The sequence below is a fragment of the Microcebus murinus genome, chromosome 8, assembly GCF_040939455.1.
Source record: "Microcebus murinus isolate Inina chromosome 8, M.murinus_Inina_mat1.0, whole genome shotgun sequence".
Lineage (NCBI taxonomy): Eukaryota > Metazoa > Chordata > Mammalia > Primates > Cheirogaleidae > Microcebus > Microcebus murinus.
The window spans coordinates 10,202,117-10,219,600 of NC_134111.1; the positions used below are offsets into that span (position 1 = coordinate 10,202,117).

Below are 17,484 nucleotides of genomic sequence, written 5' to 3' on the forward strand. Positions count from 1 at the left end.
AGACAGAATTCTTCCTAATAACATACTCGAGCCTCTACTGCTATGCTCAGGCCCAAATTCCTTCTAAGACGTAGGAAAAAAAGGCAAAAGCCTCCTGGAGGCTTTAGCTATTTCTTTTCAAACTTACCTGAATTCGGCAGTTGCTGTGAAGGACTCGTGTTCTGTGATTGAGAACACTAGCAGAAAGCCTTCCCCACTCCGAAAGTAGTTGTCTCGAATGGCTGCATAGTCCTCTTGTCCAGCAGTGTCTAGAATATCTATCTGGACTTCTTCTCCATCAAGAACCACTTTCTTTCTATAACTGTCAGCTTTGGTAGGTTCATAGTCTTCTACAAACTAAGGAAATAAACAACAATATCAATAATTAACAGAATCTTAAGGGCAAGAAAATCTGTCAAAAAATAAAATTCAGTACATGAGCACTTTGCCTACAGTCAACCAAGTATTCACTGAGTGTCTATAATTATCACATTATGTATAAGGCACTATAAAATAAAAATAACATTTTATATAACACTTGAGTTCTTTACAGCTTTCAGTTCTACCATTTTTTATTTTGTTTTTAAACAATAGGGGCCAATGAGGAAACCAGGCATAGAGCACAACATTTGGCAATATTATTGTCAGTATAAAATTATAAAACAAACACAGTCACAGGTAAGGAACAGGAGTTCTTGTTCATAATCAACAGAAGTATAAAACCCATCTGGAAAGTAATTTGGCAAGATGTACTAAGAGTCTTAAATAATTATACAACATAATAAACTCTAAATGGGTCAAAGATTATATGTAAAAAATAAAACCACTGAAGTACTAGAAGAAAATATGAAAGAAACCTTTGTACCATCTTCAAGTAGGTAAGGCCTTTTTAACTGACTCAAAATTCAGAAGCCACATAAGAAAGAGCTAATAAACCAGGCTACAAAAAAAACAAACAAAAACTTATATATGGCACAAAGACAAATAACAAACTTGGAAAAAATATTTGAGCCCATTATCACGAAGAGCTAATCTCTTTAATATATAAAAAGTTCCCAGAAACAGAAAAAAAAAAAAAAAAAAACAGTCAACAATCCAATGAGAAAAAGTGGTGGGCAACAGATACAAATAATTCACAGAAACACAAATACACATATCAAACATACAACAAGATGTTCATCTTTACTAATACAGAAGATGAAAACTACAACTACATTGAGATATAGGGATACTTTTTTGAAGATGTTGCAGGTTCAGTTCCAGACCACCACAAAAAAGCAAATATTGCAACAAAGCAAGCCACACAAGCTTTTGGTTTCCAATTGCATATAAAAGTTATGTTTAAACTATACCATGGACTATTAAGTGTGCAATAGCATTTTGTCTTAAAAAACAATGTACATGCCTTCATTTAAAAATACTTTATTGCTAACATCAGATGATCATCTGAGCCATCAGCAAGTTGTAATCTTTTTGCTGGCAGTGGGTCTTATTGATGACTGCTGACTGATCAGGGTGGTGGTTGCTGAAAGCGGGGGTAGCTGTAGTAATTTCTTAAAATAAGACAATGAAGTTTGTAACACTGACTGACTCTTCCTTTCACATAAGATTTCTCTGTGTCATGCAATTTTACCCACAGAATTTCTTTCAAAATTGCAGTCAATCCTCTTAAACTCTGCTGCTGCTTTAACAACTAAGTTTGTGTAATATTCTAAATTCTTTGTTTTCATTTCCACAATATTCACAGCATCTTCACCAGGGCTAGATTCCATCCAAGAAACCACTTTTTTTGCTCATCCATAAGAAGCAATTCCTCACCCATTCAAGTTTTATCATGAGATTGCAGCAATTCAGTCACATGTTCAGGTTCTGCTTCTAATTCTAGTTCTCTTGCTATTTCCAACCCAGCTATAGTTACTTGCTCCACTGAAGTCTTGAATCCCTCAAAGTCATCCATGAGGTAGTAATCAACTTCTTTCAAATTCCTATTAATGTTGCTATTTTGACATCCTCCCATAAATCATGAATGTTCTTAATGGAATCTACTGTGAATCCTTTCCAGAAAGTTTTCAATTTACTTTGCCATCTGAGGAATCTGAGATCCATCTGAGGAATCACTATCTATGGCAGCTATACCCTTGAGAAATATATTTCTTAAATAATAAGACTTGAATGTCAAAATTACTCCTTGACCATGGGCTGCAGAATGAATGTTGTGTTAGCAGGCATGAAAACAACATGACTCCTTGAACATGTCCATGAGAGCTCTTGGGTGACAAGGTGCGTTGTCAATGAACAGTAATGTTTTGAAAGGAATCTTTCCTTCTGAGCAGTAGGTCTCAACAGTGGGCTTAAAATATTCAGTAAACCATGCTGTAAGCAGATGTGCTGTCATTCAGGCTTTGTTCTTTGTTTATAGAGCACAGGCAAAGTAGATTTAGCATCTACCATTAGCCAATGGTAAATAAGCATTGGCTTCAACTTAAAGTCACCAGATACATTAGCCCCTAATAAAAGAGCCAAACTGTCCTTTGATGCTTTGAGGCCAGGCACTGGCTTGCTCCTCTCTAGCTATGAAAGTCCTACATGGCATCTTCTTCCAATAGAAGGCTGTTACATCTACCTTGAACATCTGTTGCTTAGTGTAGTCACCTTTACCAATGATCTTAGATCTTCTGGCTAACTTGCTACAGCTTCTACATCAGCACTTGATACTTCATGTTGTACTGTATGTTATGGAAATGGCTTCTTTCCTTAAACCTCATGAACTGACTTGTGCTAGCTTCGAACTTTTCTTCTGCAGCTTCCTCACCTCTCTCAGCCTTCATAGAACTGAAGAGAGTTGGGGCCTTGCTCTGGATTAGGCCTTGGCTTAAGGGAATATAGTGGCTGGTTTGACCTTCTATCTACACCACTAAAACTTTCTCCATACCAGCAATAAGGCTATTTTGTTTTCTTATCATTCCTGTGTTCACTGGAGTAGCACTTTTAATTTCCTTCAAGAATTTTCCCTTTGCATGCGTAACTTGGCTATCTGGCATAAGAGGCCTAGCTTTCGGCCTATCTCAGCTTTCAACATGCCTTCCTGACTAATCTTAATCATTTTTAGCTTTTGATTTAAAGTGAGAAACGTGCAACTCTTCCTTTCACTTGAACACTTAGTGGCCACTGTAGGGTTATTAACTGGCCTAATTTCAATATTACTGTGTCTCGGAAAGTAGGGCTGAGACGAGGGAGAAAGATGGGTGGGCGCCTGCTGGTCAGTGGAGTACTCAGAACATACACAACATGTATCAACTAAGCTCACCATCTTACATGGGCATGAGTCGTGGTGCCCCAAAACAATTACAACGGTAACACCAAGGATCACCAATCACTATAACAGATATAATAATGAAAAAGTTTGAAATATTGTGAGAACTACCAAAATGTGACAGAGAGACAAGAAGTGAGCAAGTGCTGTTAGGATAACAGCACTGACAGACCTGCTTGATGCAGGCTTGCCACAAATCATCAATCTTTAAAAAAATGCATTATCTGTGGTACGTGTAGCATGTGATAAAGTGAAGCATGATAAAATGAGGTATCCCTGTACCATTTTTCACCTATCGGGCTGGAAAAAATCCAAAAGACTAACAACATACTCTGGGGAAAAGGAACTCTCGTGCATTGCTAGCGGGAGCAGAGAAAAAAAGACAATGTCTATGGAAAGGAATCTGACAACACCTGGAAAATGAGAGAAGAGATATCCAGCCATCCCGCTTCTAAGAATCCAATCTATAGAAACATCTGCACACAAACATACCAGGTAATTCATTGTGGCACTGTGTGTAACAGTAAAAGATCAAAAACCTTCCAAATGCTCAGCAACAGGGATCCACATAGCTACCATGCAGCTATAAAAAACAAGGCAGATACCTATGTTCAGATATGTAGAGATCTTCAGAATTTAACAGCCTACCTTTTGCACAAGGAAAGTAGAAAGAGCAAAGTTTTATTAATATATATTACTTATATACACATATATATTGTTACAGCTGCACAGTACTCCTGTATGTGTGTGCGTGCATCTGCATGTGTGTTTATTTGCCAAAAAGATACCCTGGAAGGACAAACCAAGCAAATATAAAGCTGCTAGAAAAATTGAAGCAAATAGCATAACTTAATATTAAATTGGCAATGAAGCCACAAAGAAAAAGAATTTAATTAATTCAAGACACTTTAAAGCAGAGTATTTTGATATAATCCATCTCACTTAAAAAGACTAAGGACAAAGAAATTTCAAAGTAACACTAAACTTACCTCAGTGGTTATACTATTTAGTAACAATGGTATTAATATTTCAAAGCTATTTTCTTTATATTGTGTTGCATATCAAATAAGAACTCTCAAAAATCAAGAAATTCAGAAAAAAGCAAATTAATGACAACCATGTACCATTAGAATTGAACTGGTGCTGGTATAAATGGATATCCCCATGCAAAACCATGTATTTGAGCTCCCACTTCATACTGTACACAAAAATTAACTCAAAATGGATCAAAGATCTAAATGTAAGAGCTAAAACCATAAACTCTTAGAAGAAAACACAGGTGTGAATCTTCATGAGCTTGGACTTAACAATGGATTCTTAGTTATAACACCAAAAACATAAACCTTACAAAAACAAAAAGGTAAAGTGGACTTCTTAAAAAATGAAAAACCATTCCAACTAATGTAGTATATAAAGAGAAAAAAAAAAAAATGAAAAACTTTCATGCTTCTAAGGACACCATCAAGAAAGTGAAAAGACAACCCAGAGAATGGGAGAGAATATTTGTAAATTATGTCTAATAAGGGACTTGTATCCAGAATATATAAAATCTCTTAAAACTCAACAATAAATAACCCAACTCAACAAATAACCCAAAGAAAAATTAGGCAAAGGATCTGAATGGACAATTCTCAAAGAAGATATATAAAAAGCCAATATGCATATGAAAAGATGCTTAACATCATTGGTCATTAGGGAAATGCAAATTAAAACCCTCTAGGATGGCTATAATAAAAAAGATGGACAATGACAGGTGTTGACAAGAATGTGAAGAAAGTGGAATATACTGCTGGTGGGACTGTAAAATCATGCAGCTCCTGTGGAAAACAATTTTGCAGTTCCTCAAAGAATCATACATAGAGCACCATATGGCCCAGCAATTTCACACCTAGGTATATACCCAAGAGAATTTAAGACATATGTCTACACAAACACTTGTACATAAATGTACACAGCAACATTATTCATAACACCCAAAAAGCAGAAACCCAAATGTCCATCAGGTGGTAAATGGAAAAACAAAATGTGGCATATCCAGACCATGGAATATTATTCAGTCATAAAAAGGAATGAAGTACTGATTTATGCTACAACATGGATGAACCTTGACAGGTCATGATAAGTGAAAGAAGCTAGACACAAAAGGTCACATATATATAAGACTATTTATATGAAAAATCCAGAATAGAAAAATCTATGGAGACAGAAAGTAGACTAGTAGTTCCTGAGGGAGGAAGGAGGAGTGGGAAAGTGACTGCTATGCTACAACATGGAAGAACTTCCAAAACATTATGCTGCAAGAAGCCACATGTTGTATGATTCCATTTTTATGAAATGTCCAGAATAGGCAGAAAGTGATTGCCAGAGACCAGGGGTGGGACAGGGATAAGCAGTAATGGAGAATGGGTGCTAATATGTAGGGTTTTGGTTTATTTTTTATTTTATTTTTTTTTTGAGTGATGAAAATAATCTAAAAGTAGATAATGGTGATTTGTGCATCTGTATGACTATACAAAAAAAATAAAATTTTATACTTTAAAAGAGTAAATTTCATGGTATGTGAATTATATCTTAATAAAGCTGTGATTTAAAATTGTTTTAATTTAAAAATTGAAAATATAAAAATAAATATAGATAATAATTTATAAATAATAAAAAAATATTGAAAATATAAAAATAAATGTAAGGGTTCTTTGAAGAATACTATCAAAAAGACCCTTGTATTGTCAATTAACAGTTACAGTTCGAATGATTTAAAATCAAAAATAAAAATACCAAGACATATTTAGTACTAGGTTCCCTTTAAGGTGTGCCAATAAATTATTTTCAGACAAGAAAACGTGAAAATGTGCCTATGCTTCAAAAGTATCCTTCTTTTAACTTCTTTCCAAAGAGACAGATACATAACCAACCCCACCTCCAACCCACCAAAACCACAACCATCTCCTGAAAAATCTCTGAATTCTACCATAAAGCATCTCAACCATATAGTTCCGAGCTCCCAAGGCTAAAACAGCCAGAGTTCCATTGATTCCTTTGACACTGCAAGTCAGAATGTCCCAATATGCCTGCACAACTCTGTGCTCAGAAAAGTATGCTGATTACTACAACATTTCATTACAACCCTGATGTTTGTATTTTGGGGCTCGAAACAGAAAATCACCAAACTCTTTGTATCCATTAACATGAACCATATATACTCCCAACTGGCCTTGCAGGACTACCTGGGATTCAATTTCAGATGCCTTCGACACAGGAATCCAACACAAACTTCCCGCACCTCCTGAGCCACGTCTAAACCGACTATGCTGGAGACTCAACGTCTGGAGTTTTGCTGTCAAAGTCTCACCATCCACAATCTCACTTTCCCAGAAAGGGCAAAAAGCTAAAACTCTTCGAGTATGTTGGGCCAAGTATAAAAAGGTTAAAATCTCTGATGGCCGCCACCCTGGCAGTTCCCACCAATTTTTCTCAAAGTCGGAACTTGGACAAGAATAAAGACTTCTGGGACTGTGGCTTCTTCCAAAATCCAATTTTCATGAGAATTTCATCCTATAAACTATAAATTTTTAACCTAAGGGGAAAGCATTGGACCATGAACAGAGTTGGGTCAGCCCATGAGACTTTAGACGACTGGCATCCCTGAGTCTCGCACTCGGCTCCCTTCCTGTGAAATCAGGCCCAACTAGGAGATCGCTCAGGAGTCACCACGCCTGGCCGCACGTCAAAATCACCAGGAGAACGCCATAAAATGAAGAGTCCCACCTCTCAACTCCACAAATCTTACTCAGAAGGCTTTTTTTTTTTTAATGTCAGGAGATTCTATGATCAGCTAAGTTTGGGAATCGCTGCTAAGGTCTCTTTGAGCTCTAAAATTATGATTCTGGAACTATCTTGTCCAATATAGTAAGCACAAGCCACATTTCAAGTGTACAACAGCCACAGCTATCTCTAATCCTGTCTGAATCTTTGTATTATTTTTTTATTGTTGTATTGCTATTTTTCATTTGTTTTCTTACAAATATTTTCAATTCATGGCAGATAGAATCTACAGATGCAGAACCCATGGACACAGAGGGCTGACTGCACCAGCAAATTCCATTGCCAGGAATCCAGGCTGTGTCATCACGCTGAACTCAACACTAGTCACACTATCCACATTAAGTAAGTAATGTAAATTCTGGGCAGGATGGCACAAGCTTTACCTTGCTGCATGGGAGAACTAGGGAGAACTTGATGTCTATCACTTGGGAAAAGATTGAGTTCTTATGACAACTCAGCTCCCCTTTCGCTCTCTCCAAAACTGACGAGTCACAACACCAAATACCTGTGTGCTCTTTAGAAATACCTGTACAAAGGCACCCCTCCCACTCTCCCCCACCCTATCAGAAAGAAAGCTTGAAATATAACAATGGAACTAATGCAAGCAGAGAACCCTTATGCCCCTGCCAGAATTGAGATCACTCACCTAAAATCAGCAATCTAGATCTTATGCTGGTTAGACCTCCCTAGAAAGCTATTCAGAAACCACCTTAGCCCAGATTTGCTCCATGAACCCCTGTGCACATGGGGGATGAGCAGGGAAACACAGCTGGAGTAAGGACATTGCTACATGGCCACCATGTAGTCACCATGTAGGCCATCATGAAGGCAGCCTGTGCCCGGCATGTCTTACCTCGTCATACATGAACTGGAGAGTCAGGGCCGACTTGCCAACCCCTCCACTGCCAACCATGATCACCTTGTGGAGGGCCAAGGAGCTCTGGCCCTTGCCCTTGTTCGCAGCCATCCTGCTGGTTTTCCGAGCTTGCAACACACGGACAGAAGACCCAGTTGAAGAGCTGCTGATGACAAAGACAAAGACTTAGAAGCAGTTTGCTTTCTACCCAATTGAAATCAAATGTCATTCATGCCTTCCAGAAAAGCCTAACCCAGGCAACATTCCAATAGAAAGGTAATCCTTCTAGGCTCTGCGCAGAGATAAGAGTGCTCCAACAACCCTGTGTCATTCACCCCAGCAGAATCAGGGCCAGGGCGAAAGCAAGATGAGAGAGAAGAAACGGACACACCCCACACCTGTGTCACTGGGGAAGGTGGAGAGGACACGATCACTAAACACTGTTGTTCCCCCAAGAGGGCTTCGCTGAGGCAGAGTGACCAGACCACTCCAAGTCTCAGTTTCCTATTTCTACCCCAAGCCATATGGTGCCACAGAGAATAGCTGGGGACCTCAACCTCCAGCTCTTTATCCTCACTCCTCTCCTTGCCCTTGTACCTTCCACTCCCAACACACTCACATATGCACACAGACTCACATATTCACATATACACTCAAACACACTCACATACACACACACATATACACACAGACTCACAAGCTGGCATATACACACACTGACATATACACACAGACTCATACTCACATACACACATACACATATATACACACAGACTCACATGCTTGCATATACACACACTGACATACACACAGACTCACACTCACATATATACACACGCCCATATACACACAGACTCATACTCACACATACACATACACACACATACACACAGACTCACATGCTTGCATATACACACACTGACATACACACAGACTCACACTCACATATATACACACGCCCATATACACACAGACTCACATGTACATATACACACAGACTCACAAGCTGGCATATACACACACTGACATATACACACAGACTCACACTCACATATACACACATGCACATATACACACAGATGCACATGCTGGCATATACACACACTGACATATACACACAGACTCACACTCACATATATATACACGCCCATATACACACAGACTCATACTCACATATACACATACACACACATACACACAGACTCACATGCTTGCATATACACACACTGACATACACACAGACTCACACTCACATATATACACACGCCCATATACACACAGACTCACATGCACATATACACACAGACTCACAAGCTGGCATATACACACACTGACATATACACACAGACTCACACTCACATATACACACATGCACATATACACACAGACACACATGCTGGCATATACACACACTGACATATACACACAGACTCACACTCACATATACACACATGCACATATACACACAGACGCACATGCTGGCATATACACACACTGACATATACACACAGACTCACACTCACATATACACACATGCACATATACACACAGACGCACATGCTGGCATATACACACACTGACATATACACACAGACTCACACTCACATATACACAGGCCCATATACACACAGACTCACACGCTGGCATATACACACAGACCCACACACTCACATAGACACACACACATATACACACAGACTCACACACTCACATAGACACACACACTCACACCCAATCACACAGCACTCCCATAGATTAGATTAAGGAGGTGGGCTGAAGAATTAAGTACCCCTTCATGACACATGACAGTTAAAGGAGGAAGAAATCAGTTATCTAATCCAGGTTTATTTAAAGGAATTCACTAAAATGAGTCAAGCTTTCCTAGAACAACAACTGTTAGTCAAAATCAGTTTACCCTGGTGAGAAGTCATATGGAATGAGTGGCACGACCCAGCACTGTGGGAGACAGAGCACTCCAGGTAAGTAACTGAATAGGTACCTGGACCCTATTGTAACCCAAGTGCCCATCTTTATTTTGACCAATTTGTATGGAAAACTCTCTCTATTTCACATACACCACAGCAAACAGAGAAAGGACAGGGCTTGGTCCTCGGTATGGTTTTGCCATTTGCGAGCTGTTTGAGCTGGCACTAGTTACTCCCTTTTCCCAAGCTCATTTTATTAGCAGCAGACAAGTAAACCACCTACCCTGCAGGACTGCTCTGAGAATTAAATGAGACAACATATGTGAAAGGCCTAAGCACAGTGCCTAGCACACAGTAGGAACTTAATCAACACTGGTTTCCTTCCTATCTAATTTCAAGGGGAAGTTTTTTCTAATTATAACATGATGGACTCTAGTTCCATCACTGCTGACAAGACAACCTGAAAACACCCCCACTAGAAAAACAAATACATACATATAACACACACATCTTTGAGTAAAATAAAACAACATCTTTTAAGTGGTCCCCATTCTTGGCTATATAATGGGATCACTGGGGAGCTTTAGAAACATTCTGGCACCTGGGTTCCACCCTGCAGATTCTGATGAAATGGGTCTGGGACATGGGAAATTCTACAAGCTTCCTAGGAGATACTAATGGGCCCCAAGGCTGACAGCCACTGTTAAATGCACAGCTGAGCTCAAAAGAAAGTAAGAAATCCTCAAATTGGGGTGAAAGAGTGGAATCCGAGCAGTGAGAGCGGCAGCTCCTGCAGTCCTGGATGGCTGCTGTTCTAGGATTTAACACACACTCACAGGGCTTGGAGATGAGACACCCACGCAGGTAGGTTACAATCAAGACATCTTCTCGAGAAAGAACTGGGAAGTCAAGAACTGGGAAGTCAAGACCTCTGAAGCAGCACACCTTCAGTAAAGAACAGACTAGAAAAACATCTGTCCACCAACACAGGACACTGGCAAGGAAGTTTCTCTGCCTGGGCTCTGGATGAGAGGTCTTCCCTAAAAGTTTGTAACCACAACACTTCTCCAAAGCCAGTAAATCACATGAAAAGTCATCCCAGACTGGTCAGGAAGTGCTGGAGCCCCAGGCAGAGTGCTAAACAAAACCTCTGGGGGAGGGGCCAACGTGCAATGAGACTGCTCACCAGTCTCACAGCTAAAGCCCACAATTCCAACTTAAGAAACACACAAGAAAATCGCCATTCATGAGAGTCGACATACATAACAAGCAAGACATTTCAGACAGCAATTATAAAAAGTATTAGATAAGAGCACAATGTGAGAAAAATGACATTATTAAGAGACCAGATGGAGTTGAACAAAAACCACTCTGAATGCCTAAAATATCTTTTAAGTATTTAAAATGAAAAGGATGAAATTCAGTAGCAAATTTACAAAATACACAACTATCTTTTAAAAAAGAAAAGCACATATGATCCTGCCACCCAGAGATATTCACTTTAATGGTGTATTTTCTCCTAGAATTTTGATCTATATATGCCTATATATAAAACCTGTTTGAGATCATATTTACGTAGCTTTGCATGTTATTTTTCACGCATTATATTCATCCGTCTTCTGATGAATAAAGAGAAACAGAGCAGACTGAACATCATTAAGCCCTTTCGTGTCCATTTAAGAGCCATCACAAGCGGGCTCCTTGGTCATGTGGATGGCTTTGGCTGCTGGAGTCAGATCACACGTGCACTCTTCTCTCTGACACTGACAGTTACCTGCCTACACCCAGGCATTCCCTCTACTCCCCTTTGCAAATTATGTGCTCTTTAATAAGTTAGCTAAGCAATTAAGTAGATAATTAAGCACATTTGGATTGTGACTAAAATAGAATAAATGGATAGGGGCAGCCTTCCCCAGTAGGCTGAAGTTTAGAGATATGAAACCACTTCTGGCCTCATTTCTGGTCCACATGGTTTCCTACAGAGCCATTGAGGTTGGTGAATGAGGCTGCAACCTCCATATTATCAATCACCCAATTTCTCTGAAGCAACCTTGCCTCTATGAATGACTGGTTGTCTCAAAATGGATAAATATTTTTCCAGGAAGAGGGGAGGATCCCCTAAAAATATATGTAGATATCTAATTCTGAACTGCTACTTTCAAAAACAAAATCAATTTCTCTGCAAGAAACAATAATAAATGAATTGAAAACTATTCAACAAATCCATAGATATTTCCCAAAATATCTGTGCTCAAAGTTCAAACACTGAAATAACCATGGTGGGTATTTCCAGTGTGCATCACTGCTTAGCCAGCTTGGCCTAGAAAGGACGGAAGAAGGGCAGAGGTGGCAGACACAAGTCCCTCGGTGAACCGATCCTGGAATGGCCACCTCCAGACTCCCAGTAGTAAAGATAAGAAGCTTTTAACTGTTTAAGCCACATATCGTCTACTTATTATTGTTTTTATTTTCACTTGTACTGAGAGCATTCCAGAAACACAGTCTTTGTCCTCAAGAAACTCAAAGTCTGGTGGTTCAGACAGGTAAGTAACTGATGACAGTGCAGCATGATACATTCCATGGCCAAAGTATGCAAGGGGTGCTCTGGGAATGCAGAAGAGAGATATCTAACTCAGACTGGAAGGTCAGGGGAAATTTCCTGGAGGGAGCAACTCATGAAACTGAACATTTGAAGGAACTAACCAGATAAAGAGAAGAGAAATACAAGGAAAGAAAGAAAAAAAATCAGTGACGTTGAGGAAGCTCGTGTTAGTGATTTAATGCTTATAATAGATATGCCTAGCCAATAATTGTGTTCTTAAAAGTATATTTAAGTAACCTTTTCTCCAACATTTTACTTTGAAAAGTTTCAAACACTCAGAAAAGTTGAAAGAACTGTACTGTGAACCCATATACTTACCACCTGGATTCTACATTAACATTTTGCTCCATTTGCCTATCACAAACCCATTCATCTGTCATCCCTCTACCCATCAATACATCTATTTCTTTATGAATGTCAGTGAAATTTTCAGATATCAGTGCACTTTATCCCTAATATGAAACATAGACATCCATTTTTTCCATAGTAGTTATACTTCCCCCACTGAATTTGCTAACAATTTCAGAACTGTAGTTCCACATCACATACTGAAACCAAGTTGTTATCTGACCTTCCGGAGAAATCGGGAGAGAGAGTCAATTTCCCAAAGGCCAGTTTCAATCTTCAATCAGCATGATTAATGAAGTTCCCTCGGTTTTAATCCTTATGACAAAAAGTAACTTGAAGTAACCTGTTGTTAACCAGCTATTTTTCTATTGTTTTGTCTCCCTGTCCCAGCCTTACAAGGAAAGTAATTTTGAAACAAACAGTTTGAACTCTGAACACTTTTTGTTCTGTTTCTGCTTTCTTCAGTCCTTTTCTGTATATACAACCAATATCCTCTGCGTAGTTCATTGAAACACTTATTCTATTTTATGAAATGAAGTGTTGCCTGATTCTAGAATTGCAAATGAAGTCAATTAAGATCTTTAAATTTGTGGCGATTTTTTTGGCCTAGCCCAGTGGTTCATGCCTGTAATCCTAGCAAGCTGAGAGGCCAAGGCAGGAGGATCACTTGAGGTCAAGAGTTTGAGACCAGCCTGAGCAAGAGCAAGACCCCATCTCTACTAAAAATAGAGATGGGAGATATATGCAACATATAATAAAATATCCCTAATACATAAAAAGCCCCTGCAAAGCAGTAAGTCAAAAAAGCCAGTTTTTGAAATAAGCAAAAAATGAAGAAGTGCTTCACAGAAAAGGAAGTGAGCATGAATAACGAATAAATATATGAAGCCATACCCAACTTCTCTAGTAGTCAAGGAAATATAAAGAAAGCATTAGCTTGCCCAAAATTAGAAAGTGCTGCCAAGAGTTTGGAGAAATAAATACTGCTGGTAATAATATTAACTGCCACAACCTTTTGAAAAAAAAATAAACATTTATTTTTTAAATTTTTTTAATGTAAAAATCTTCTAGGAATTTATTCTATAAAAGTATAAGGATATACTTACAAGGATGATTTTTTCTGTCATTATAAAGACTGCTTTGGGCTGGGCGTGGTGGCTCAAGCCTGTAATCCTAGCACTCTGGGAGGCCGAGGCGGGTAGATTGCTCAAGGTCAGGAGTTCAAAACCAGCCTGAGCAAGAGCGAGACGCTGTCTCTACTATAAATAGAAAGAAATTAATTGGACAACTAATATATATAGAAAAAATTAGCCAGGCATGGTGGCGCATGCCTGTAGTCCCAGCTACTCAGGAGGCTGAGGCAGCAGGATTGCTTGAGCCCAGGAGTTTGAGGTTGCTGTGAGCTAGGCTGACGCCAAGGCACTCACTCTAGCCTGGGCAACAAAGAGAGACAATGTCTCAAAAAAAAAAAAAAAAAGACTGCTATAGTAATCTGAAAAATATCCAACAATAGGGAATATTTGCATAAATTATAATAGAACCAAATTTTAGATTATACAGCTATTGAAAAGAATAAGGAAGTTCTATATGTACAGACCTGAAAAAATGTCCAGGATGTATCAATAAGTGGAAAAAAATCAAATTACAGAAAACATATGATGCCATTTAAAAAAAAAAATCTATGTTTATGTATAACAAAAAGTTATGACAGTATACACACTGTTAACACTGGCAACAAGGCAGTCAGACTACAAATGAGGTAACTTCAATTTTTTTTACATACTCCCATTTTATTTAAATATTTATAATTAACATGAATTATATGAGAAATTTTATAAAACTGACAGAATATTCAAGTTTGATTTTAAAAATTTAACAGCTGCATAGTACATGAAGTTATCTGGAATTTTTTCCAGGAAAGGCCCTCAAGTCTGTGGAGATAAGCTATTACAACAGTGTTTACATTCAGGGCTTGGCCTACCTACATTTTATAAGCCCTTGCTTCTCAAAGTACGGTCCAGAGACCAGCAACACCAGCCATACCTAGGAGCTTGTGGGAAATGCAACCCTCAGGCTCTACCCCAGACCTATGAGCCAGAATCTGCATCCTAACAAAGTCCCCAGGGGATTCCTCTGCACGCTCAAGGCTGAGCAGTGCCATGCTAAACACCAAGTCAAATCCCAGTTTCTGTAGTGCCATTTCCTGTTACATCCAAATTAGGAACACCTCAATCTAAATTAGAGTATGAAGGACTCTCCCCCCAAATGGCTCTCTCAAATATGAAGTAACACAGGGAACAGACCTTAAGGTTTATAAAAGCTGCATAATTTAAAAGTAAAATGCAGTGACACTGTCTATCCAGTAGACGTCATCTCCCACTGACACTGAAAAGCAACAAGGAGTCTCCTTATTTCTTAGCCTCTAATACTAAATTATTAAATAGAGGTGATGATAAGATAAACAAACTGAGGGACTACATAGATGAGTGTGCCAGTGTGTGTGAGAACATGTCAGCTGACAGAGCCTCCTTCCTTTGTGGAATCCCTACACATTGCCATTGCAATGACACCACAAATCTCGTAGTTATTTGTAAACATGTGCTCTGTGTGCTCCCATGGCAAGAGAGGTTATAACTTACTCATCAGTGTCTCCAGGACTACAACTCTGACCTATCATGTATCAGAAAACTAGAATTGCCCAGAAAATGAACAAAATGATGAATGAATGATGAGTGAAGAATTTTAATAAAAATAACCCATTTTATGCTGGCGTGGATGCAGAGAGAGAGGAACACTCCTCCACTGCTGGTGGGACTGCAAACTAGTTCAACCTCTGTGGAAAGCAATATGGAGATATCTCAAAGAGATACAAGTAGATCTACCATTTGATCCAGCAATTCCACTACTGGGCATCTACCCAAAAGATCAAAAGTCACTTTACGAAAAAGACACCTGCACTCGAATGTTTATAGCAGCACATTTCACAATTGCAAAGCTATGGAAACAACCCAAGTGCCCATCAATTCATGAGTCGATTAATAAAATGTGGTATATGTATACCATGGAGTACTACTCAGCTTTAAGAAACAATGGTGATCTAGCACCTCTTGTATATTCCTGGATAAAGCTGGAACCCATTCCACTAAGTGAAGTATCTCAAGAATGGAAAAACAAGCACCACATGTACTCACCAGCAAATTGGTATTAATAGATCAACACCTAAGTGGACATATAGGAGTAACATTTATCAGGTGTTGGGAGGGTGGAAGGGGGGAGGAGGGGATGGGTATATACAAACACAACGAGTAAGATGTGCAACGTTTGGGGTATGGACACGTTTGAAGCTCTTACTTGAGGGGGGAGGGGGGCATGGGCAATATATGTAACCTTAACACATGTACCCCCATAATATACTAAAATAAAAAATATAAATTTAAAAAAATGATCCATTTTAAATAATTTTCCATAACTATGCCACATTTCTTATCAATGTTCCACTCAGGAAATGTTGTCTACAAGGTAAATCACTAAAATAGCAGCCTTCCCCAGAGGTTGTGTGGCTTAACAATAAATGCTTAGCTGCAAAAATAATAATAATTTTAAAATACACATGTACCTGTACACATATGCTTAGGAGCCAATTTCTTTGAAAAGATTAGCCAAAGATGGGCAATTAAAGATCAATAAAGATAACTGCAATGGATTTAAACATCTAATTTGTTCATAATGATACTAAAATAGCACCTATTTGGTCACGTTTGGAGGTCTAGTGAAACAATTCATTATATTAAAAATTGGCAAATGAAAGGAAAGAATAAAAATGTATCTTGTCTCTCCTATACAAACTATAGTAATGGGTAACCAAATAACAGCTGAAGCAAAATTTCTCTTTCTAGAAATATTCTAACAAATCACGAAATGATAGAAATTGAGCTATTACCATTTTACACCTCCTTCTGAATTAAGAAATCTAGGCATTGAGCATCAATAGCTGCTAACACCACAAAAAATTAGACAAACCTACATTATGAGAATCTTGGAAAAGGCACATAACCATCAATGACATAGTCTTGCAAAAATCTAACCACCAATTTGCAGGAGCTACAAGGGACAGAGGAATACACTAAACACCACCACAGAGATACACCACCAGCAATATATAAAGCTGCACAAAGCTCTATGGAACAAACCACCCAGTTTCTTCAACAAATAAACTTCAAGGAAAAGAGATGAAGAAAGAGCTTATAAAATCATGAGACCTAAGAGACATATCAACCAAATGAAACACATAGATCTTATTTGGATCATAATGTGAACAAACAAAATAAGAAAACTGAGGAAATCTGAACACTCACGGGATTTGATAGTATTAGGGAATTATTGTTTAAAAAATTTAAATACCTCACTTAACATTATTACAAATGAAGTTAAATGATATATGGGATTTGCCTCAAAATTAGTGACAGGAAAGCGAGAAGGGATATAGAGGAAATAAGATCATTGTTGAAACTGACTGATGAGGACAAGATAGTTCATTATACTCTTCTCTGTACTTCAGTATGTGTTGGAAAATTTCCACTAAAAAGAAACATAAGGTAAACACGTTCATATCACAAAGGGGGATTTATTGGCAGAATAC

At 38.5% G+C, this 17,484-nt stretch overlaps 1 protein-coding gene across 7 annotated transcripts in view; it reads right to left on the reverse strand.

The window, feature by feature from the left end:
• Nucleotides 1-17,484, reverse strand: part of RALB (RAS like proto-oncogene B) — a 38,789-nt gene that overhangs the window by 8,016 nt on the left and 13,289 nt on the right. For 3 of the 7 annotated variants that reach the window (XM_020288531.2, XM_020288533.2, XM_012749760.3), the window contains 2 exons: nt 7,968-8,133; nt 128-336 (listed from right to left, as the gene is read on the reverse strand). In XM_020288531.2, the coding sequence (XP_020144120.1) occupies nt 128-336; nt 7,968-8,081 (323 nt within the window). In that variant the 5' untranslated portion in view covers nt 8,082-8,133. Of the gene's footprint in view, nt 1-127; nt 337-7,967; nt 8,137-13,951; nt 14,105-17,484 lie in introns of all 7 variants that reach the window. The other 4 variants (XM_020288532.2, XM_020288534.2, XM_076005466.1 and 1 more) reach the window with 3 other exon arrangements.